At 35.9% G+C, this 26,206-nt stretch overlaps 1 protein-coding gene across 2 annotated transcripts; it reads left to right on the forward strand.

The window, feature by feature from the left end:
• The first annotated feature begins 1,032 nt into the window (after window positions 1-1,032).
• ING3 (inhibitor of growth family member 3) lies at window positions 1,033-24,806 on the forward strand. 2 transcript variants are annotated; one of them, XM_060107874.1, is made up of 12 exons: window positions 1,033-1,170; window positions 1,420-1,491; window positions 4,077-4,177; window positions 6,075-6,140; window positions 14,402-14,498; window positions 16,328-16,399; window positions 17,238-17,357; window positions 17,610-17,767; window positions 18,369-18,562; window positions 19,874-20,066; window positions 22,430-22,468; window positions 24,018-24,806. In XM_060107874.1, exons 1-12 carry the CDS (start codon window positions 1,143-1,145, stop codon window positions 24,132-24,134), a joined length of 1,257 nt encoding a protein of 418 aa, XP_059963857.1. In that variant the 5' UTR covers window positions 1,033-1,142; the 3' UTR covers window positions 24,135-24,806. The 2 variants fall into 2 exon arrangements, 1 of the variants encoding a protein (XP_059963857.1); XR_009533345.1 differs by lacking the exons at window positions 14,402-14,498; window positions 17,610-17,767; window positions 18,369-18,562; ... (1 more) ...; window positions 22,430-22,468; window positions 24,018-24,806 and having other exon boundaries at window positions 17,238-17,325.
• Window positions 24,807-26,206: the final 1,400 nt, after the last annotated feature.

Below are 26,206 nucleotides of genomic sequence, written 5' to 3' on the forward strand. Positions count from 1 at the left end.
ACATAAACAGAACATTAAATTATGAACTAAAGACACATTTCCCTGAAAAAAAAAAAGAGTTAAGACAGTTGTAAAATAATAATACCCCATCTCTACTGAGTGCAAACGTTTTAAAGAAAAAGGAAACAAACTGAGCAGTGAAAGGCTAAATATAGCACGGTTGAACAAATGCGGGGAGTAGTCGAAAGATTAAAAAAAAAAAAGACAACTCCCGGGACTACAGACGTCCAATACAGGCTTTTTACTCAACGTTATCTAGTTATTGCTAAGATAGCCCATTAGATAGTAATGTTTCATCCGTTATTTCTGCTTGCTCACTTTTTTTCTGGTGCAGGTATATGTATAGATCAATTACATTAGAATGAAGACGAGACGGACCGCAAAATAGAATGTATAAGAGGCTATTGAGAAATATTTGTTCACCTTTTAATAAGAGAAATACATATTTACTCCATATTCTGAGTGTAAACTATTTTAGTTAGATGGCAGCCAATCTATCGTCCCATTTACATCTTTAGGAGTGGATACGGAAGATAAATTCCAGCAATGAGCTCTGTTTTAAACAATCCCAATTGCCCGAACTTTGCTGATAATTCTAGCGTTAGAACCTTTGCCGTTTGCCTAGCACTACTTGAAATCCATGACTCACAAACGCCAGGGCGTGGAATCACAGCAGTAAAAAACAGGTGAAAACTTGTTCCTAGTTGTGTTCTGCAGGCGCATACAACTCCCGTCATTCCCCGTGTAAATATCAACAAATAAACAGAGGCACCGCATTTCTGATTCTGTTGCGCACCGTTCACAACGGCGCTTGGTTTTTGTAGTTTCCACATGGAGGACTGCCAGCGTGTTCAAGCTTGCTGGGGAGGTGCTAAAACTACACTTCCCACAAAGACGCGGGGGCGGACTCCGGTCGGCTTACGTCATTGCTTCAGCCAGCCAATGACCGCTCCGGGCGGCGGTGAGGCAAGCGCTGTCAGTAGCCAAAGTGGTTTTTTTTTTTCTTTTTTTTTTTTTTTCCGCCGAAGCCGAGCGGGCGCTGCTAGCGGAGGCGCCATATTGGAAGGGACAAAACTCCGGCGACAGCGAGTGACACAAATAAACCCTTGGACCCCCTCGCTCCCCCAGCTCTAAGGGCCGCGATGTTGTACCTAGAGGACTATCTGGAAAGTGAGTGGGCGGCGCTGGCGGGCCCGATTTGGGGACCTGCGGGCGGGCGAGGGCGGGAGTGGACGGGCTGGCGGGATGGCGGGAGGGAGGGGGAGGCGGGGGATGTTTCTTTCTCACGGTAACTGGCAGCCTCGCTGTGGGCTGCCGGCTCCCTCGACCCCCCCTGACGCACGCACGCACGTACGTAGCGACGTATGTGCGTACTTTCGCCGTTGGCCCCGCCCCTCTGACGGACTCTCCCTTTGACAGTGATTGAGCAGCTACCAATGGACCTGCGGGACCGCTTCACAGAGATGCGCGAGATGGACCTGCAGGTGCAGAGTAAGTCGGCGCGTTTGCCCTTGTTCGCTGCGCGCGTTCAGTGCCAGACTTACTTGCCATCGACACCAGCGACTCTGCTCTTTGGCTCTCCTCCGGCTCGCTCGCTAGTACAGAAGGAGTTGTCCAAAAGAACCGGCAATGCCAAATCTTGCCTCTTCTGTCTCCCACGCTAATTTTCTCCTGGCTTTTACAAGAGAAGGTGGCATTAGAGCACGTGTGCTCCTTTCTCGAATTTGGGACTGTGCAATAAAAGTTTCTATACCTTCGTTGAGAATGTAGATATGTTTTAGTGCACATCGGCATACATGTTGCGAAGATTTTGACTTGAGACTTCATGTATAGAACATAGATTTCAGCATTTATATTTTTGTTGAAGTTCATGCTAATCAAAATTCAAGAGCGGACAACACATAGAAGCACAGGTTATATGTAGTTCTTTAGAGACCCTGGTGAACTTGGAATGTCGCATTTGAAAAGTTACACACTAAAGGATACATTCTCAACTGTCAACAATATGGTAGTTTCTCAGTCAAAATAAGAAAGTAAATAAAATTTTACTGTAAAGCTTCTTGTCTGCTGTAACAAAAATTTTGACTTTTCTCCTTTCAGTTATAGCTTGGTAGTCTGGAGACGTGTTCCCCAAAATAACCTTGCTCTTTCATAGAACAGTATTTAATTTATTTGATCTTTTTTTTTCTGTGAAGTTTCTTTAAAGAGTTTATGATTCAGAGAGGGTAAAGTATAAATACCTTTGGAGATAACAACGTAAATACTTAGAGCAAAATTTCGAAACAAGAAAACAGTGCTGAGTACCAAATGTATGTCCATCATGCTCTGAAAGAACCTCACACACCTTCCCCCTTTGTGAAATGAATATAATATAGCTGTCCCAACTATCTTGTAGAGATACTATATTAAAATTTTTAAATGTGAAATACACAATACATAATTAAAATGTATAATCAAGTGTACTTTGTTGGCTTTGTGTCACTCCTTTTGTTTGGAGAAATGTAAGTACTCCTTAATTGTTTGAATAATATTAATGGCTGGCCTTCATGGGGTGTATCTGCAGATGTTTCTTGATCCCATGTGTACCAGCTATGTTTGGAGTATACATAGAATTAAGATTGAGGTAAGTTTCTTGTGCTGATAGGTTTTCTTCTTAGAAAAGTAGGGGTGGGGGAAGATCTGGGTTTTGGGTTATGATAGGGAAAAAAGGAGTATCATGGAAAGCGATCAGAAGACAGAACATTCCAGAGTGCTGGAGTCTTGAGGTAGCTAAGAACCTGCCCCCCCGCCCCTGCTTCTCTGCCCCACCACGCCCCACACACTTCCATACCCAGTGTTCATGAACATTCTTTTCTTAGCCTCCTGTCGGTTTTATGTGGTGCATAATACAAGGTGATACATCATGAAATCACCTTCTTCTGTTCAGTGGATTGCAGTGTGGAAGTCTGAATTGGGTATTGTTCCTCCAGCCTGCTCACGAAATTCATTTTAACTTTAATGTAGTTGAAATGCTAAATATTTGCTAAAGTACTGTTTACTACAGGATTGAACGTAGATTTTATCATCAGACAGATCTGAGTTCATTTTAGGGCTTTACTAACTTATTCACTGGCCTTGACCACATTGCCACTTGCGAGGGATTTTTATTGTCTTGCGGATTAAAAGAAATATAGATAAATTAGAACGTTTAGTACCTGATACGAAGTGGGCATTCAATAAAGGGAGGTTGTTATTTTATATTTTATCATTACAAATGTTAAGTCCTCTAGCAATTTGGACTTGATTATGTAAGTTAGAGGTTTTTTTAAACTTGCATTTTTTACAGTAATTAGAATTATCTAAAGTGAATAACTATTAGGGATTAACAAAAGATTTCTCTTTGTCAGATAAGTTAGGAAATACACTATTATGCACTGCAGATCTCCAAAACAGTATAGTAAAACAGTTTTCCTCAATTTACATAGCAACAAAATCCCTTTTATTTATTTTTCCTTTTATAGCAGAGATAGAATGAAATGACTATTCTTAGCACACACTTCAGGAAAAACTTATCTAGAACAAATAATAATGTGCGTTAAGTGAATAAATGATTGTACCTACCACGTTCAGTCATGATCTGAGATGATGGGGTGCTTAATGGTATATAGCAAGAGGTTGAAACCTTTTTATCACATTTCCTTATTGAAATAAATGTGAGGATTATCAAGTGGTGATTTCAATAAGAAATCGTGTTTCAGCATATTTGGCTGACTTTATACCGTTAGTTTTTGACCCCAAGCCTGTATCAACAACTGTGATATAGAATCTATCTACATTGTTGACTACTTTGACTATTGGAAAAAGTTTAGAAGTAACAACAAAAATAAATTATCAGTAGGGAAAATTGTACCTTTTTTTTTTACTAAGGTAATTAAGGCACCATATATTTACATTATTAGAACACGACATATTTAAGTTACAGACCAAGTAAAACAGTGTATGTGGTAAGATATAGTTTTCTTTCTTCATATCAAAGCATGTATATTCAGTGTATGAGTTTGGTCATCTAAATATGAAATGTTTTTATTATGTCCTAGATGCAATGGATCAGCTAGAACAAAGAGTCAGTGAATTCTTCATGAATGCAAAGAAAAATAAACCGGAGTGGAGAGAAGAGCAAATGGCATCCATTAAAAAGGTATGTTCAATACTCTGGATGATTTATCTGTGAATTTTTGAGACCCTCTGAGGAAGATATTTTAAAATTAAATATTTTGGGGGATATCAAAATGAGGGAAAGTTATCAATAGCTTTTTAGAGTTTAAACGTGACTTATAAAATTAAAAATGATGTATTAAATGTTAGAGCTTCAGGTACAGGAATTTTTTTATATATAAATTTTTTTATTTATTTTTGGCTGTGATGGGTCTTCATTGATGCGCGCGGGCTTTCTCTAGTTGTGGTGAGCAGGGGCTACTCTTCGTTGCGGTGTGTGGGCTTCTCATTGCGGTGGCTTCTCTCGTTGTGGAGCACGGGCTCTTGGCACATGGGCTTCAGTAGTTGTGGCTCACGGGCTCTAGAGCGCAGGCTCAGTAGTTGTGGCACACGGGCCCAGTTGCTCCGCGGCATGTGGGATCTTCCCGGACCAGGGCTCGAACCCATGTCCCCCACACCACTGCGCCACCAAGGAAGTCCCAGGAATTTTTAATCATTGAAGCATCTTGGTAATTTAGAAAATTATTTCAATAATTAGTGACTCATTAGAGAGTTACAAAACCATTTAAAAAGTACATTTTTTCTTTTAATTTGTTTTGTTGTAGTTACAGGTAATTAAAGTTGCCTTGTCTTTGTATGTGTATTGTCTTCCAATTTGGGCCACAGACTGGGGTGAAAATTAGCGACCTTGAAGCATATTTTATATATTGCTAGGTAACTAGGTTGGTGGAATCATAGAAGAACACAATCCTAAGAATTGGAAAGATCCTTAAAAAGTATTTAGTTTAAAACTCTTAATTTGTACATCAGTTGGTCCTAGAAATACAGAATTCTTTGAGTCTTTGTTAGTTTTATAGTACTCAGAGCTCTCTTCCAGTTTAGAATGGGTATCAGCTCTCCCCTCAAGGTTTGCTTTAAAGGTGTGATCTAGTTTATTTGGGGATACGGTGGAAGAACTACTCACAAGCCCTCAGTTTGGTCATGACTATGCCATTTAACTATGTGACATGGGACAGGTCCTTTAATACCTCTGAGTAATAATGGCTCCCTTACCCCCAACCTTCATAGAATTGTTCAAGAATCAACTGAGACAGAAATTTGAAAACTAGTTGTGTTGTTTATTTTACCACATGGGGGGAATGTTATTTCTGTTAGGAGCAAAAACTTCAGAATCTTTTATAGAATTAGTCCTGACTTGGAGGATATCTGGAGGCCCAGGTGTGTGTGAGTATAGACTTCACATATATGCATCCTAAAGTCATTCATCATCCCTTTATCCTATTAGGTTTTTGGTGTAGCACAGCTTGGATATACCCTAAAAGTCTGATACTTAATGGAACTTCATAGAATTTTTAAAAAATAATTTGCTTTATACGGGGGAGAAATCTAAAGTATTGGTTGATTGTATGAATTGATACCTAGCTTAAAATGAGAATTATAGAACACTTGGAAAGAACGGACATGCAGGTCAGAATCCTTTCAATAGCTGCTTTTATAACAAGGTTTAAAAATGGATAGCATAAATACTCTTTACAAATTAGATAAGTCTTACATCTTAAATAACATTTATTTTTAAAGAAAAAGAACTATTCATTGGCTCACATAACTTGTACTAGTATAGAGGCTAGACTTGGATGATATTTATTTTTTATTTATATCTTTTCTAGGAATTCTGAACATCTTCCTTTAATCCTTGGCTGTTGTCTAAAATTTCTAATCCTACCCCGTTTCCACCGTATCCCTAACTGGATTTTTATTGCTAATGTATAATGACTGACAGTGATAACAAGCTATGATAATGAAAAATGCAGTTATATGTCCTGCATACACATATTTTTAAATTATTAATTTATTCTTGAAACATGAATGTTTTTATTCAGGATTACTATAAAGCTTTGGAGGATGCAGACGAGAAGGTACAGTTGGCAAACCAGATATATGACTTGGTAAGTAAAATTAATGTGCATGCTATGCCGTATTTGAATTATGGATTATGTTTCAAATGGTGTTGGCTTATATATAATAGGAAGAACAGACTAAACTGAATTATTGCTCTCTTGATCCCATTTAATTTCAGAGTTCAGTGTCTACTTTTTGGTTTCTTTGTGGAAGAGAGCCAGAGAGTCCACAGTCAGTAGGTCAAGAACCTTATAGTTTAGCCAAATCTACATTGCTATAAGATTGTAGCTGATGTTGGGCTTTTTTTGTTTTTTTAACAAAAATAGGCGTTTATTTTACTAATCCTTATCTTCTTAAGGGAGTGTGCTTACTTGCCTGATAAATCATCTTGAGATTGTTTCTGTGACAAAATACACGTAAGAGTACTATGTTGATAGTTCTTGGTAGTCTGATTAAAATGAAGAAGAGACTTATTTCAATCTGTGTTAATGGATAGCACTCAGCTGTCTATTAAGTGACGTCAGTAGATATCACTCAACAACTGGCACAGGTGGCAAAACTGGGAAACATGATTAAGTGAACTTTAAAAACAGGGTTTTTTACAGTAGCAGCAGCACTTCTTAAAGACTGAAATTACCAAGAAGACAGATATATGCAATATTTCTCAAATTGGTATAATTATGTTTTTTTTAACATAAAGCATCTTCTCCCAAAGTATATACTTTAGGAAATACTCATTTCTGATTCTCTCTCAAAGCAAGTTAAAGCTGAAGACAAATGCTCACTTTTGATTAACTTTAGCATATGGATTCATATCTTATTTTTGTAGTCTTGTGTGGATACAGTTTTATTACTGAACAGATACATGTTAATCTAAACGTCATTGGTGAGCCTGACACAGATAAAAGGTACATATCCCATTTGGTATACATTGTGAATGCTATACTAAACTAGAAAACATTTGTCATGTAAAACCACAGAAAATGCTTAATTGTTTTTATATAATGAAAATATTTTAACAGATATAAAGACCTAGGCTGTTTTGCTCATACAGTTAGTCTGAAAACAGTTTCATAAAAGATACTGACTAAAGAAGGGTAGACTGGGCTGGTAGCTTGATTTACTGTGGAACGAAAACCGAAAAAAGTTCTTAATTGTTTTGGTCCTGAATTAGGTCTATAAACACAGAGAAAGACATTTATATTCGAATCCAGGACTAATTTGTTTAGTAACATTCTTTTTCTCATATGTAGCAACTAGGTGTCAATCTCTATTTAAAAACTACCTGCTTTTTAAATCATATAGCTCTTTGGTTCCAATCTTTTGTTTATATTTTATTTTACTACATTTTACACCTTTATTAAAAGTACTTCATGCATTTAGAAAAAAAATATATAACAAATATGTGCTTTTTAAATGTGTGTGTGTATCCATCTCTTGTTTACAAACCACACTGTTCATCCACTGTGTACTTGGTGTAATGGAGTTTTATGTGGGTACAATGGAGGAATGAAGAGTAAATGCTATAAATGCTCCTGTCCTCAAGGCGTCTGTTAACTAGTTGGGAAGACATGCCCACAGAGACATGCCCATAAGTAAAATGAAGAGCCTGTATAGAAACATGTTAACAAATAAAGATTAATACAGTTGGGTATTAAGGGGATCTGGTAGAAGACTGACCTAAGTCAAGCAGAGTTACTGCTGATTTCTTAGAGGGTATGAGATGAGTTTTGAACAGAATTTATTCAGAGCCTCGGGGGCCTGGATTCAGGTATTGTATTGAGGAGAAAGCATTTCACTCAGAGGTAATGGATAAACACAGAATGAAAATAAAAATTAGTAAATTCTTTGAGGGAGATAGGTTATTTAGGCTAGAGATTGAAGGAATAACAGGTGATGTATTAAATTGAATACAATGTAATGAATGTAATAAAAAGCAAGGACCCATAATGGATTCTTGCAGACGTGAGTTCAGCTACTTCACTGACAGTAAGACTTTGGAAAAGTTATTTAATTCTGGAACCTCAGTTTTCCTTACCTGTAAAATAGCAGTATTAATTTGTGCCTTAAAGGAAGATTTGAATCAATCTCTCTCTCTTTTTCGACAGAGATATAGAGACAAATATAAATACATTTATATACATATGTCTATATCTGTCTGTATATCTCATCTATATCTGCGTGCGCGCACACACACACACACAGTGCTCGTAGCTTGGCAGATAGTAGGCACTCGCTCTTTAAAAAAACTCACTTCATGGGCTTCCCTGGTGGCGCAGTGGTTGAGAGTCCACCTGCGGATGCAGGGGACGCGGGTTCGTGCCCCGGTCCGGGAAGATCCCACGTGCCGAGGAGCGGCTGGGCCCGTGAGCCATGGCCGCTGAGCCTGCGCGTCCGGAGCCTGTGCTCCGCAATGGGAGAGGCCACAACAGTGAGAGGCCCGCGTACTGAAAAAAAAAAAAAAAAAAAAAAAAAAAACTCACTTGATCTCATTTCTCTAACAAATTTTGTACTTTCCTGAAGCCACTGCTTCCCTTTCAGCTCTGCCAAGTTAAACCTGGTTTTTTTTTTTTCCACAGTCCCCCATTATTTATTTCTAAGACTGCCTTTTGTCTTTTGTCTACCCTTTCCTATCTCTGTCCCTTTCTTTCCCTCCCCTTTTCTTTTTGTTACTCCTCGCCCCTTCTTCCTTTTTAAATACTCCATTGCTATTCCAGGTGACCACGACATCCTTAATATAAAATCCATTCTTCTTGAGACTTTATGTTAATTTATTATCTTCCCACCTTTGTGGCCTTTCTCAGTCTCCTTGGGTATCACTCAGAGCGGTTGCTGTTCTGAAGGGTTCTGTCTTTGACCTGCATTGTTTCTTAGTCTGTTCACTGGTTCCCATGTAAAGGTAGTTTTCTTCTCATCTTCAGCCCCAGCTCCAGAGGCTGATGAGACCAAATGCCACATGGTAAAGCATTGTTGTGATGCCGGTTTTTACCCCCTCCCCACCACACTCACCACCCAAGCTGAGAAACATTTCTCCATTACTTTTCCATGTGTATGCTTAGTTTTAGCAATTATGCAATAATTATTCTTCAAGCTCAAACTTGTCCTCTGAGTCTGTTCTTATCTGAGAATTCCTAGGCCCTGGAACTCATTGTATTAAGACTTAAGTCTTCTCGTTTTGCTTCTTTCACTAGCATCACTTCTCATGAATAAATAATTGTTAAAATGTTAAAATCAATTATGCACCCTCATTAAATTCCTATAACATTTAACAGGCGAGAGCTTAGAAGGCTGTGTGCTTCAGAGGTGAATAGATAGGATATAGTGTAAGCGTAAAAATACAGTAATTTTTATTTATAGATCCTTCACCCAGTAAACAATGGTACTTGTATTTATACAGTTCTACCTAGTGGGAGAGTATAACTTTCACTCATACAGCAAATATTTATCGATCTCCAGCTATGCGTGGTCACTGGTGCTGGATGGGCAGTAATGATACAGACAGGCAATGAATATAGGCAAACTAGATTATTGGAGATTTTGGTAACTGCTGTGAAGGAAATAAACATTGTGGAAAGAGGGGGAAAGAGTGAGTCACTGGGGGAGGCTTTAAGAGTCTACTAGTCAGGATGAGTGTAGTCTAAGGAGGTGACATCTGAGGCAGTACTTGGAAAGCGAGAAAGAGCCAGCCACGTGACAGGCTTAAGGAAGAACATTTCAGGCAGGTGATGGCCCCAGTGCAGTGTCTGAGGTGCAGCGTCTCAGCCTCCTTGGGTAGACTGACAGGTTGCACCAGGAAAGAGGCCAGTGTGGTTGGTGTGTCGTGGGAAAGAAGAAGACGGTGTGAGCGGGACAGGCAGAGGCCAGCACGTGCAGGCCTAAAAGCCGATGAAGCAGTGTTTTTAGTCTAAGAGCAGGGGGAGGCCAGTGAAAGATTTTAAACAGAGGAGTGGGACACACCTTAGAGGATATTGTACGTATGGCTTTGCTTAAACATTATATTATTATGGAAATGCCAAGTAAGCAGGTATTATTGTTACAGGTTTTGAGATACAGCAATTGAGTATATACTTGTGTTTGATTTTGCCCCTCAATGTTTTCTATAGCACAGTATTTAATTGTATTATTTTTCATTAAAGTATTTTATTTACTTTTAAAATCAATAGTAAGCTTTCTATTCCTGTGACCAGCACTGTACTGACTACCTCATTTATTAAGGAAAAAAATCAGACTGCGTAAATATCCACAAATGAAGAAATTTGTGGAACTAAGGGTTAATTGGAACGAACAGACGCTTTATTTAAGAGGGTTTAGTGAAATTTGACTAACAGACCAAAAAAAATCTATCTTATTAAAATAATTTCCTTCCAGAATCCTGATGTTCATAGGCTTTAAACACTTTTTTGTGTTCCTCAGTCAGATGTCACTGTCATAAGGCCACATTAGATTACAATACCTAGTAAAGGTGATTTATGTATATGCTGATAAAGCTTGAGCTTTTAGTTAATGCTTGAATGGTTTTAGCAGCCTCTTACAGTGCTACATACCCTTGAACTTGCTTCTTTTTTTAATCCTGGTTTATTCCTGAGATGATTATATTTCAGGCCCACATTTTACCCATAAATTTGAGAATTCCTCATCTGATACTCTAATTAAGGAAATATATTATGTGAGCTTGACCTTTTGATTTGTCTCCTATCCTTATTGTCTTTTAGGAGAATGATTAGATGTAGTTTATGTGCTAAGGCCTTAAGTATTTGATTCACCCTAAAGATGGATCAAATTTTCATCTAGTTTAAATATAATTCAGGATGTGAAGAATCATTTTCATGACTTACCATCAGAGAAATGATTTGCCATCATGTTTCCTTTTTATTCCCCAGTTTACCTTCCTGATTCCCTATTACTAGATCTTTTCATGGATAGAAATTTCTCTCTTATTGCCATGGATTTCAACTTAGAACCTTGTAGACTGAGTGCTCATTGTGAAAGGGCAAACTCGACATCTAACTTTTAGAATTTGACAGTGTTGGAAGCCATAAAATCATGGAAAAACTTTTAAAAAGCTATATTCAGTTCAGTTTGAGTCCATCAAGTGATACATTTTAAAATTTGAATATTGGAAAACTGGGAGAGACAAAAGAGAAAGAATAAAGGATTACAGCTCTATGCAAAAATAATTAAAGGGTCAGGATTTTTTGTTTGTTTCATGCAGAGGGGCCAAGGGTGACTTAAATTTATTTTATGATCATGAATATATTAGCAAATAATGTTGACAGAATTTCCTTTGTCTCTGTAAAGGTCAGAAAAAGGACAGTAAATTTAAAGAAGTTATGATTTGGGGTTGTAGGATATGATTTAGGGTTGTAGAATAAGGAACTTTTGTGGCTAGCATTTATTGACATTAAGTGGGGAACAAATCAATAATTAGACTCTGTGGTCAGCCTTGTGTTAGAAATCTGTGGTTAATGGAAAATCTCTCGATTGGATCAGTACCCTCTTCAGCACTATAAATCAGTCTTACAGGGTCAGGTGTTTGTAGAGGGGTACGGTAACTTGGATTCTTGCTTCACCTGATGTCTGGGGGGCCATTATGGTGATCAGCTAGGATAGGTGCTTTACCCACTCAGAATCATGTAGGTAGAGGGAATGCACTTAATGATAGGTTTCAGATACGTTCAGTGCAGCGCTTGCTATTGCTGTTTAATACTGTTTAAGTATCCTGGTGCTTTGTAGCTTAAGTAAAATCTTGTGGTCAACTTCTTTCCAACTCCTAATTTGATTTAGTACAGCAGTGGTGAATCGAATAAAAAAGAATTCTCATTGTTTGATAATTGCTTATAATATTAATCAGTTCATAATCTTTTTTACCTACCAGGAGGTGGGAATGATTGAAAGCTCCCTTACAAAACTCCCCACCACAGTGTGGTTAAGGCTTTTCTGTATCTGTTTATTTTAATTGTGAATTCGGTTTTTTGAGTTATTAACCCTTCGGGTTCCACTGCTTTTTCTGAACTGTCTAATATTGGGAATTCCATCATTATTTCCATGTTTTCAGGTGGAATAAACATTATTAGTAGTGCTATCTTAAAAGATAATTAAGCAATTCTTAAATTCAGGGGTGGGATGAGTTAGGGAGGTGTGTATGGTTTCTTCATCTCACCTCAATCCCCCCTGCCCCCAACTGAGATTCTAACACTTCCTGTCTATACTGTCTGCCCCTATGACAGGCCACACCAGACTTTGTTTTTCTCTGAGAATTCTGTTTGTCTTCCTGTCTCTATACATTCTTTAGTTCTTTAATTATCACTCTTTCTTTCCACCTGTTTGAAAACAATCCATTCTTCACTATCTAACTCATTCATAATTCCTTTATGTCTACAATAGCCCAATATTATATTTTTTCTTTATGTGCTACTTCTGACCCTTTCTCGCTGTTTTTTATTTGTTACATCTAGGAGATTTTTATTTATTTGTTTGTTTATACCTTTACTGTGTTAAAAATCTTACATAAATCTTGATTTGTCAGCTAAATTTTAATTCCTGTGAAGGCAGGGATTCTCTCATTCTTCAGGTATTCTCCGTTTACCCAGTGCCAAGCACACGATAGGAACTCAATATTTATTAGTAGTATAGTTGTAGGTAAGAAAGGTGGTGGAGTATTTTCACTGCATTAAGTAGACTTGGAATTTAGATATGAGTATTTTTTCTGATTTCCCTTGAGATTAAATTTTGACAATGTAAGAGATATTCTTGAATAACAGGTCTGTGTTCACACTTTATTATTGGAAGGGAGTTTCCATTAAAAAGGATGCTCAGTTACCTGCAGGTTCTTTGAATAGTAGCATGTGTCTATAATACATGACCCTATAGAATTTTAAATAGTTTAATTACAACTTCTACCAAGCTCTGAAAAATTATGTGTGAAGATGGAAGGAAAATTGGGCCTCGAATCATTGAAAAACCATAAACCAGCATCCCAATGATTACTGTTAATATACAAAATACAAATAATAAGACAATATTCTTATTTTTTTCCATTTGAATTCTATTACTTTGAGTTAAAAAATTGACTTCTGCATGCGGAAGTTCAGAGGGCAATGTTAGGTATAAACAGTGAAGCACAATCTATTACAAATAGATCAGAGTTAAGTCTCATTTTTATAATGCACTAGTTATTGAATTTGGGCATGTTGCTTAACCCTTCTGAGCCTTAGTTTCTTCACTTATGAAGTGGAGACAGTAATAACCTATCTCAAAAGATTAGAGCAAGGACTAGAAAACATACACCTTCCAATGCACCAAACACATTAGTGGCATCTAACACCCGCAAATTGTCTTTTGCTACTCTTTTTCTCCACTCCCTCATTTAGATACACCTTATTTAATCGAAAGTCTTATTTAAACTTTTTGCCCTCTGGTGTATCATAGCATTTTGACATTTGTCAGAAAGTTACTCTTAATTATAACATGATTAAGAGGGAAACTATAGAGTTTGAAAAAAAGATGTTGACAATAATGTGACATGAATATTTTTCAAGACTTGGTGTTTTTTGGTTTCACTTCAAAGTAGTAAATTTGATTAAGTATTGAAAAAATTTAATATTAAGCTTTAAAAATACGTTAAGACTTGTTGCTAGTTTGAGGTGTCATAAAATTTTCTGAAATCAGTCCAAAGATCTCTAGGTGAATGAGAAAATACAAGTTTGCCACCTTAACCAAGGGCAACAGTATTACAATAAAACCCTTTTGACCAAGCTGTTTGTGGAATGGCATTTTCTGGCTAAAAACCCTTTTTGTTTCAACTCTTTACATAAATGTTTACAAGTATAATGGTCCACTTTCCTGCCTTAGAGAAATGTATGTATAGAATATAGGAGCCTCTTTGTTTGTAGACTGAGGATCTTTCATTCCTTACTGTGACAGTTTTTATGGTCTGGCAGTGTGGATGGCCTTGTTATAAGTCGGAGATTAGGCTAAAAGTAATCGCAGGGCATACTGAGAACTGTTACCAACCCTCCTGTACCACCCATCGCCCATCTTTCCTTTACTTTTCATATCCTACTTCCTCCAAACATTTTCTAACAAATTGCAATTCTGGTTTCTTAAAACTTATTCAAGGAAACTTCAGAGATACTTAGCCTAGCAGCCTCATGTTATAGATTAAAAACCTGCGGTGTAGGTTAATTGACTTGCTCAAGGATACAAAGCAGATGCACTAAAAGAAATAAAGATTTAGGTTTCCTCATTAAACTGACACTTTAATAGTGTCCCAAATTGTGGTGGTTATCTTTGATCTTCTTTGAAACAGGTAGATCGACACTTGAGAAAGCTGGATCAGGAACTGGCTAAGTTTAAAATGGAGCTGGAAGCTGATAATGCTGGAATTACAGAAATATTAGAGAGGCGTAAGTAAACTTTACAGTTTTGCATCAATGTTGGACAGTACATGTGCACATCATTGAGGACACACATGTCCCGCAGAGGCTTCTCAGATCCTGCTCCTTGGTGGACCGTGGCACCTGGGTGGGATAGCTTGGTCCCCAGCAGTTGGACTGTTTGGGTCACGGATACTTGGAGAGATAATATATCATCCACTCACTCTGTATGAAAATAACATGTTAAGTCATTCCATTTTTTAACATGGATATATGCTAGTAAGATGAGTGCTAGGAACAAAGATTTAAAGGAATACAACCATGTAGAAACAAGTCAGCCATCTGGCATTACGTGTTTTGACTTTGCCCTGCCAGTTTATGCACTTACGTGTTGAGGAAGGTTGTTATTTTTTCTTCTTAAGGACTGCCTTAAAGCTTTCCCTCCGCTGTGTTACTAAGAAAGATTTTAATGAGTTCTTCAACACTTCCTCTTTTTCTCAAGAAGTCTTTCCTAAACTTTCTCTTATCAGCAAGAAACCATTTTAATATTTCTCTGCAAGACTCGACTTGATTTCCTGCTATAATTTACTCTTATCACTTCTAGGGTTTAACTCAGGAGACTTCCCCAAAATGGAGACATGAGCTCTGTTTCTTTAACTAATTTAGCTCTTCCAGCCTAAATAGATAATGTCCATAAAAGCAGATAGTGCTGTGCTAAGCCCAGAGTAGGCACTCACTAAATGTTAGTTGAATCAAGTCAGTATTATGGCTGATTTCTAGTAGAATTTAATTAAAGGATTCAAGCATCTCTTTTCTTGGTGCATTTCAACAGCAAGAAATAGGTACAGCAACATGTACCTATTTCTACACACAGATGAAAGGTTTCTTTAGAGTGTTAGGTTACATACATCTCTGTTTATATACTCACTAGATGTCAACTAGGGCAGCAGCCACACGTGAATCCATCTTGGTACCCATAGTTGCATGTTTGTATTCAGAAATAGATCCATCATTTTAGATGATCATCTTATTTATTTGTGATACTTTTATTCCAGGGGGACCCTATCTGAAGATAATAAGTATTTTGAGACAAAATAAAATATTTTATTTTATTTTTTTGAAATGCTGATAGTAGCTGTGAGTAGCAATAAGCCATGCCTATTCAGTACTGCAGGAAGGTTAATGAAGCATCCTCTGTAAGGACGCAGACATACGAAAGTAAATTAGATCAAGTTATAAAAATTGCTCCACCCTGTGCCCTGCCATAATTTCATCTCAAGGGATCAAGATAAACCCAGGAAATGTCTTTAAAAAGCTTGGCGGTAGAGATTCTATGCATCACTTTTCACAAACAAAATCCCTAACTTCTTTTAGGAAGTCTTTACTATCGCATGTCATTTTAATGATCAAAGAATTTTCTTTCATATAGTAATGTCCCATTGCCTAATACTTTAGACTCTCCCATTAAAAGGTCTTCAGCTCAGTAACTCTAGGTTGAGTTTTTCAGATCAGTGATGGAGTTATAATACCCATTCATCCACTTACGTGGTACCAAATGTCGTGAATTCCCTAACTCAGACATTAGCATGCCTTGACCCATTTTGTACTTAAGGTGAATATTGAAAAATAGGCTACTTATTGTTTAGAAAGAGAATCAGATTGGCTCAGGGTAAAATTGTCAGTGGTGACCCTCTAATGTGTTTGGCTAAAATGATGCAGGCATAGGCATCAGAGCTTGCCAGTCCTTTGCTGGCTAAGGGTACAGAGTGCCTGTATTCGATTGATGTGTAAAGTTCTGTGGTGATATCTCATGTGGTATATCTCTATGCCTCTCTCTCTTTTTTTTTTTTTTTTTTTAGGATCTCTGGAATTAGATACTCCTTCACAGCCAGTGAACAATCACCATGCTCACTCACATACTCCAGTGGAAAGTAAGTTTGATTTAGGACAGCTAAAATTTTAAAGACAATTAAAAATTCATTATATTATCTATGTATTCTCTTTCACTAGCTTTACACAACCAGTTGAGAAACGAATCCTCCCCTCTTATTTTGTGAGATGTATTTTTTTCATCGTAATAACTGGCAGATTTATCTTCTTCATTTGGGAAGAGCATATTTGATTTGGGAACAGGTAGTCTGTTTTCCCTGGAATTCATTGCAGAAGAACGTGTGGTGCTAGTAGCAGTGTATACTGACTACATACAGATACCTGATTCTCTCCAGGGAGTGTTAGAACTAAGCCAAACAGTAAACTACTTGATTGTGGGCTCTTTGTCTTTTTTATCCTTGCTTTTCAATTTTTTAGCTTACTTTTGGCTTATAATAAAGTCTCAAATGGTTGGTGAGTTAGTGAGTAAATGAATGGTTAGTCAGATGCTAGCTGGCTAGATGACCGTATTGGTGCCTTTTTTTGACAGAGCAATTTGTTATGAAAGAAAGATTGTTTGAAAATTATTTTAAATTGTAGTTAATGTTTTGAAAACAAAATTCTCCTCATGTTATATGTGAAACCATGGTGTATCATGGGTTGTCTTCACTACTTTGCTATTAAAGTTTTTTAAATGTTCGAGCAGTCTGCTCTTACTAAAACAGGTGACACAGAGAGTTCTGTTTGTCCTGTCTTCTCAGAAAACATAATGTTCTGTATTCCATGAGGAACTCAGATCTTAACTGTATCAGTTTATAACCAGATGAAAGTACAATATATTATGACTTGTATATAGTTCTCTGAAATATAAAAAAATTTAAATTTTTTATTTATATTCAGAAAGGAAATATAATCCAACTTCTCACCATACGACAACAGATCATATACCTGAAAAGAAGTTTAAATCTGAAGCTCTTTTATCTACCCTAACATCAGATGCCTCTAAGGAAAATACGCTAGGTAAGTTTATTATCTTAAATATGATTGTTTTCTTTTTTTGTTTGCATTAAAATAAAGGGAAATGACAGCAATTAAGATTAATTATACAGATTCTTTACCTGGTTAAAGTCTACCATAGGAAGAAAGAAGTAAAAATGTGACATGAAAATTTTAAATTTAGTGATTATATCTGTGCTGAGAACTAATATATTTCAAGCTCACTAACTTTATGTTCTCGCTAACCATTTTTATTGCTTCTTTAATTCTATACAGGTTGTCGAAATAATACTTCTACAGCCTCTTCTAACAATGCTTACAATGTGAATTCCTCCCAGCCTCTGGCATCCTATAATATTGGCTCCTTGTCTTCAGGAACTGGTGCAGGGGCAATTACCATGGCAGCAGCTCAAGCAGTTCAAGCTACAGCTCAGGTAAAAAGGAAAAAGGTTTGGAAACAATGTTAAATTTTGTCTGGATCCTTGGCAAACTCAAATAGAAACAACTAGATAGGAACAAAAAGAGTTTTCTTGCATTGTAGAGTTTCATTTTTAAATCATAGTTTTATGATATCTGACATTTTATTTAATGAAATGAATATGCAGAAATTCCCTGATTGATAATGAAAAGTGAAAAATAGATTCATACAACCTCATGCAGATCCTTTCTCATAGCAATTGCTCATGACGCCCATATTCTTGACTGTAAGCCACAGCACCTGCTAGGACTGTACTTTATTCTTTCTACCAGTTCCAGGGCTTTCTCTATAGCCTCAGAACTTAGGTTGCCTTGAGTTTGTTCACTTCTGTACTGGTTACCTGTATTCATTAAGATACCCATCCTGTAGTTACTTCATAACTAGGTAAAAACTGCTCTTAAATCTTTACATAAAATAGCTTAAATTACAATGATGAAAATAATGGTTTAAACACAATAATATTGGATAAGCCAAAATAATGCTGTAACTAGTAAGACTTGAAAAAGAAAATACACATACTTATATTTATTAATACTACCAATGAATGTCTTTCTAAGATGAAGGAGGGACGAAGAACATCAAGTTTAAAAGCCAGTTATGAAGCATTTAAGAATAATGACTTTCAGCTGGGAAAAGAGTTTTCCATGCCCAGGGAAGCAGCTGGCTATTCATCATCTTCAGCGCTCATGACTACATTGACACAGAACGCCAGCTCATCAGCAGCAGATTCACGGAGTGGGAGAAAGAGCAAGTAAGTTTTATTGCTACAGTAGCCCGTACCTTTACTAAGTATGCAGACTACCTGGCATCCAGCTGGGCTTCCGTATATTAAACAAAGGCAGCATGATATGATGGGTCAGGGTGAACTTTGCGGAGGTGGGAAGACATGACATTTCCTGCACACTGACTTACTTTGAAAGGGATGAAGTCTTTAAAAAGTGCTAAGAGACCGTCATTTTTCTAGAGTCTTAAATTGGGTTTATTAATAAATGACTTCTCTTTACTTTCTTTTGTTCATTAAGATAACCATTTTAGGAAACTTTTTCTGCTTATAACACCTTATTTTGTCATGTGTTTCCTGGAAATTTTTTTAAATAAGATTCTTCATTTTGATTAAGAGCAAGTTGTCTTAATTCTTGGTATTACATCCCCAAAGTTGAAATTATGAAAATATCCCTAGATTTTGTAGATGAGACTCTTAGGATGATTATATAAAAACTGAACAGCATTAGGCACCATCTTTCCAAAGTACCTGCATATGTTAGGTATTCATACATAGTGAAAGTTCAAATTCTCGGCCAAAAGAATTGTATCATAATTTTATCATAATTTATTCTTTAAATGTATTGTATTTTCTGCAAGTAAATGTTGTATTTTCTGTGTTCCTATACTTTCTGTGACTAAATCTCTAAAAGAATGATCAATGTAGAATTACCACAAAAGTGCTAAATATCTTAAAAATTCATTTAATGACCCAAACTTTTTATAACTGCTGATGATAAATTTTTGTATTTTTAAAATTTATTAGCATACATATAATGGTAAATTTCTTGTGAATTTTAACACTTTTTGTTTCCTGTCCTACACAGGTAAGTATTCACATGTCAGTTGATGGTCATGATTATTTTCATCAAATGCTTCTGTGTATTTGTATTTTAGATTTTGATGAAGAGTATTCAGTTTGCTTAAAAATACAAAGAATGTCTGTAAGGTAGCCATAACTAATACTAATTCTTAAAAGTATTACCTACAATTTAAATCCATGGTAAGTAGTAACTGATTAAAAATTTATTCTAAAAACTTTGAAATATTTTGAAAGAATTTCCTTTGAATATATTTGTTCTCCAGAAAACAAAAAAATCTCAGATAAAAATAAACTGTTATGAAAAATGTTTTATTGCTCTAAACAATTGTGCTTTTAAATCTGTTTATCAGATTCTTTGAGTGTTAAATATTAATTTATACATTTAATGTTATTTCATATCATACCACTTACTTAGAAGTTATCTTCAGGTAACTTCTTATGGATGCTGAGCAAATAAAACTGATACTGTTTTTTCAGAAACAACAACAAGTCTTCAAGCCAGCAGTCATCATCTTCCTCCTCCTCTTCTTCCTTATCATCATGTTCTTCATCATCAACTGTTGTACAAGAAATCTCTCAACAAACAACAGTTGTACCAGAATCTGATTCGAACAGTCAGGTTGATTGGACTTACGACCCAAATGAACCACGATACTGCATTTGTAATCAGGTAAAAATCTGACATAGGTCTATAATAGCATAATCTGAATAAATTAGGAAAAAGAGCTACTCCATTTTTTTAGAGTTCTTTTTATTCCAGTTAAAAATACCTTTGCTTCTTTAATATATTTTTCTCCTGCTTCTTATAAAAATGATGTGTTTGCTGTAAGTACAAAGAGTATAAAGAAACATATAAGTCATCCATAATCTTGGCCCTCAGATATAACCTATAATTAAACATTTTGATGTACTACTACTATATACCCCACATGGATGTTGTCTTAGCCTGCTCAGGCTGCCATAATAAAATACAACAGACTGGGTGGCTTAAACAACAGAAATTTGTTTTCTCACAGTTTTGGAGGCTGGCTAGTCCAAAATTAAGGTGCTGGCCAACTGTGTTCCTGGTGAGGGCTCTCTTCCTGTCTTGCAGACGGCCCCCTTCTTGTTGAGTCCTCACATGGTGAAGAAAGAGAGCTTTGGTATCTCTTCCTTTCGTTATAAGGACACCAACTTCATTGAATTAGGGCTCCACCCTTATGGCCTCATTTAACCTTTATCCTCTCCTCACAGGCAGTCACACTGGGGTTTAAGACTTTAACACATGAATTTTGGGAAGGGACACAAGCATTCAGTCCATAATACATATGTACACAGGTACACACATAGGTGTATGTGTATTTGAATTTGACAGTTGGAATCATGGTATGTCCTTTTATGTAACTGGCCTTTTTCACTAAATCGTGTACTGAACATGATTTTTCTTGTCATTTTTTTCTTCTCACAGTTATCTTTTATACTCTGTACTGTAACTTATTTAGTCAATATTTAGCTATAAATTATTTTAGTGGTTTTATTTTTTCAAAATTACAAATAACATTATGGTAGGCATTTTTTATCTAATCCATTTCATACATCTAATTTCTAGGATTAGAATTAAAATTAGAATTAAAATTAAGTTATAAATATTTGATACCAACTACCAAATTATCTTCTAAAATTTATTACAAAAATTAATAAATTGATGAATATGCCTGTTTCCTAAACCCTGTCCAGCACTGCATTTTATTCTCTCTTAAAAACCATGTACCAATTTTGATAGTTTTGAATCACACAGTGGTTTCAATTTACCTTAGTAGTAAGATTGGATTTTTTTGGCCATTTTGATTTCTTCTTTTATGAGTTGGCTGATTTTTTCTATCATTTTTGTCATATATAAATATTTTGCTTGGTTTAGTTTTTTAATTCTAAAATTACAATTTTATGTAGTAATGACTGTCAGTCTTTTTCTTTGTGAATTCAGCCATGGATTATATCCTTAGGAAGGCCTCTTCCCCTTTACCCCTTATAAATGTGTCTTGATTTTTAAATGTTTTGGTCTGTTGATATGCTTTAATTTCTTCACATTTAAATCTTTAATCTGTCTGCAGTATATTGTGTTTAACAGTGTGAGTTGCCAGTCTAATTTGTAAGAATATGCCATTTAAGAGTTTGCTAGTTCTGCTGTCACCTGATAAACATTTTTTAACATTAATGATTAAGAATATCCTGTAAATATCCTGGCAGTAGAGGTAGATTACCTACAAAAGAACAAAATCAGATTCACCCTAGATTTCCCCTCTATAACACTAAAAACTAGAAGTTGATGAAATATGTCTGTAGAACTTTGAGGGAGAGATCTAAGTGCCCCCCCACCCCGGGCCCCTACCTCACACCCCCGCAAATTGTTACCCAGAGAAGTTGTTGATCATGTGCGTAGAACTGCAAACAGATATTTTCACTCATGCAAAGAATCAGGAAGTATGCCATCTAGTAAAATAAACTCTATCTGAAAATGTATTCCGTTCATTGAGAACTTAAATGAATTCAGTAATTAGGAAGTCGTGCTGTAAAGTGCTAGTGAAGAACAGCTAAAAGAAAAATGAGAAAGGACATATAATAAATAGATTATAAGTTTAGAAGTTTCAATGAAATGGGCTATTGACTGCAAAAATATAAATGACCTAACCTGACCCAAGAAAAAGTAAAAAAAAAAACTTAAGTATGTAAATAATCAAGAAAGAAACTTAAAATCTTTATAAAAGAAACCACCCAAAAAGTTGGCTCCTTTGTCGAGGTAGTTTACAGAACAAATTCTTGCAGACTTTCAAAGAGTACATAATTTCTGTGTATCTCCCCCTACATCCCAGTCCCAAAAAAATCCTTCAGAAAAAAAAACTGTAAACTGTGTAAAACTATATGCCCTGTTTCTTAATGCAGTTGTATATTCAGTGTATTTCCCTCTATTTTCTTAACAGTATCATAGACAATTAATTTGGGTTTAGGTGCTTGTTATATAGTCATAACAAAAATATTTAATTTTCTTTTAACTAGGTATCCTATGGTGAGATGGTGGGCTGCGATAACCAAGATGTAAGTATTAAATTTTTCTATTTAGGAATGAAAAAATCACAGATTATTATTGCTAGAATGTATACTTTTTTGTTGACTGTCTCTCAGTATAAGAAAACAGGTTTGAAGTTATGTTCATTATAATAATGCTAGTGTATTCCTCCCCCAAATAGGATAGTATCCCTTAATGTATTCCCTATTTTAACTTCTTTAAAGCTAATTTTACTAGCTTTTTTAAAGCTAGTTTTATGTGCAGATTATACTTCTCAAAAGGTGCTACGTTGTATGAAAATTAGAAACACCCTCCTCCCCTTTTGCCAAAGAATGCTGTGTTTGCTAGAATTCAGTTCACTTATCACAGTGAAGAATTGGAACTTTAGAACAGTACATTCTTTCAGGAAGCATGATGCTAAAGTGAAGGCTCTAACGTGGGTTATTTTCCTCCTGTTAGTGTAGTATTTCCTAAGGTACTCTTCAAGTGTCAGCTGATAAGAGCCACTTCTGATATTAAAAAATAAAGAAGGTTTGAAAGAAAAGAATTCCTATTTATTTTCTTTGAAGCTAATTTGGGTTAGAGATATGTTTTAAATGCTGAGAATATTTTTATCTAGTAATTTCCACTCCCTTCTTAACTGTCACATAGCTCAGCCCCCTTTTGTCCATCTTTTCCTCCAGAGGGGTAACTGAACCCTGAATTCTAAAGAGGACTAATCAGTAATGTCAAGATCCTAAGGTTAATAATAAGAGTTTTAAATTTTTAAAACAATTTGAAAATTGATCAGAATTGGCTCATGAAAACGTGTGCTTTCCTGACCTGCCAAGTTCCCAACAACATGTTCACATAGAGAAAGACTTTCCTTCCACTCCCTGTGCAGAACCACTGTGGGCTGTTTGTGATTATTGCAAAACCATTTCAAGAAGACCATTGTAAACTGTCTTCTGGGGCGCTTAGTGCAAATGAGGGATGAGAGTTCTGTGAATACCCCGTCATACTCTCTCTGATCCCTCTCATTCCCAGTTGTGCTCTTCTAAGTGCTCAGATTTTCTGTGAAAGTGTAGAACCACTTAGTATACTGCACAGTGGAACTCCTTTTCTCTGCATATCTAGGAACAGATACACCAGAAAGGAAACCCAGGGCAGTCCTTTATGTCTTTAATTACAAGTAGCTTGTTCTGCTTTATGATCAAATGAATAAAGCTGAATATTAAATAAAATCTTTAAAATACATTTACCGCCTGTGTGAGAGACCCGTCTCACTTCATCTTGTCCTTGTGAGTTGGTGTCAATGTACTCTCCACCTTAACGGAAATTAGTGAATTTGTGTTCATTATTTAAGATTATGGGAGTAGATTACATGAACCTCAGAGTTAACAAAGATGCATAATTTTCTGTCTCCATTTCCTCATCTTTGAAACTTACCAGTTGGACTAAATGAACAATAAATCAGCTCCTAGATGTCAAAGTTCTGTTTCTATGGCTCTAATTATTAATATTTAGTCTGCTGGGCATATTTTAACATACTTCCTAATCTTTTACTAAAAACTATTTCTTTGCATTTTTGCTTTCTAGTGCCCCATAGAATGGTTCCATTATGGATGTGTTGGATTGACAGAAGCACCAAAAGGAAAATGGTACTGTCCACAGTGCACCGCTGCCATGAAAAGAAGAGGCAGTCGGCACAAATAAGGGTGGTCGTTTCATTTGAGAAAGAAAAAAACTCCAACATTTTATATAGGACTTTAAAAAAAGGAAAAAAAGAGAGAGAAGAGACAATGCATTTCCAGGCAACCACTTAAAGGATTTACATAGACAATCCTATAAGATCTTGAACTTGAATTTTATGGGTTGTATTTTAATAATGTAAGTAAATTATTTATGCACTCCTGGTGTGCTCTGAATATTATTCCAGTCAGCCTTGGATTATTTCAGTGGCCAACATATGCAGACGTTTGTACTCCTCAACCATTTTCTCCAAGTAATGGGCATTCTATAATTTAGACTTCAAAGAATTCCAGCGATGAAGATTTTAAGAAAAGGATTTTATATTCAACAGGTATGTTCTGCTGCATGTACTGTACTCCAGAGCTGTTACGTAACACTGTATATAAATGGTTGCAAAACAAAAAAAAGTCAGTGCTTCTAAAAAGAATTTAAGATAATGGTTTTTTAAATGCCTTTATAATAAGCTTTGTTTCTTTGTGAAACTAAATTCAGCGGGCTGAAGGAAATGGTTCATGTGATAAAGTGGGCTGGTGTCCTCTAGAGTACCTGGGTACATAAACAGAAATTCCTGTAGGTAAAACCTAATCTGTGCCATTAGTCTTTATATGTTTCTGCATCCAGATAGAGTGCAGTTCATGAGGGTGGGAGGGGGAGGGGCTGAGGGGAAAGGGTGTTTAAGTGATACATTTTTATACCAAATGTGTTTATTTTTTTGTGCAAGTAATCCTTAAAATTGGAATTGTATTAGGTGTTAAAATAAAGTTTTTAAAAAATTACTTGTATTTATACTTCACACTTAATAATGAAAATTTCTTAATTCCAACTAACTTCCGATTTTCATAATCTAAAAAGGACAGAGACCCGGGACACAGAATGCTGCGTAATCTGTTATTTCTTTAATAATGCTTGGAATTTGTGATATGAAAATAAGGGAAAGACATTTTTAATGCAAATTTGAAATGCAAATGTATTTTTCTAGAACATCTCCCTGACTTTTCCTTCAGTCTAAGAGACATGAAAGAAGTCTAACTACAGCAGATAAAATGAAAACAATGATTGTAGTTGTTTTGACTTGTGGCAGTGTGGCCAACTTAAGTAAAGAGAACCCTTGGATTGGACCTTAAAATTCAGTTCTCTTTTTGATTCTACCACATGTTGGTATGACAGTTAATTCACATCTTTAATCACTCTGGGCCTTATTAAACCAGGGTGACGCTGGCTTCAGAATGTCTATAAAGCACTCCTAAGGTTTTATTCTATAGGTGCTATTTAAATTATAAATTTTGCATAGTGGAAGTTTTATTTAAGGTATAATATCGAGTCTGGTCGATAGAAAAATCCTTAAAACTTTAGAAATACTTTTTATGTTGTATTTCTTTTATATTGAAACTTACTGGGCCCATCAGGTTTCTGCTTTAATCAAAACCACTTATGAGCCTTTTAGAACTTATACAGAAAACTATGAAATCTATGCAATGCTACCCAAAGGGTATGGATTAGATAGGGGGTTTCAAAGGTCTCTTCCAGCTTCAAGATTCCATAATTCTGAGCTGCTGCAGTCTGATTTTATAACTGGACAGCCCATAAAACTAAGTTAGGTTCATTTGTGAGTATTCATGATTTCGTGATACTGAGTATTTTCATGGAGATTTTATAAACCTTTAAAAAATAATATATAATGTAGTATTCAGTTAGCTTATTAGCATGTTGCCTGGAGATGCTCAGTGGTATTGTTTAATCTGTATATAATGACTTTTCCAAACTCATTTGTTTTATAGGAATTGGTCAAAGGGAAAAAGCCTTATGTACAGCCTTATTTTAAGAGAAAGTTCCTTGTCGGAGTCAGGAACATCCCTATTTCCAGCTGCTATAGCCCCTTTCAATGTGTGAGTTCCACTACTTAACTAAATCACTCAGAAAAACATTTTGACAAATTTTAAGCTCAGACATTGAATACTTTATGAAGTGTGTATAAAGAAGTAAACCAAAATTTTGTGCAGTTATTTAGTAATGGGTAGAACCTGTTAATATCTGAG

This window comes from Mesoplodon densirostris, chromosome 9 (assembly GCF_025265405.1).
Source record: "Mesoplodon densirostris isolate mMesDen1 chromosome 9, mMesDen1 primary haplotype, whole genome shotgun sequence".
NCBI lineage: Eukaryota > Metazoa > Chordata > Mammalia > Artiodactyla > Ziphiidae > Mesoplodon > Mesoplodon densirostris.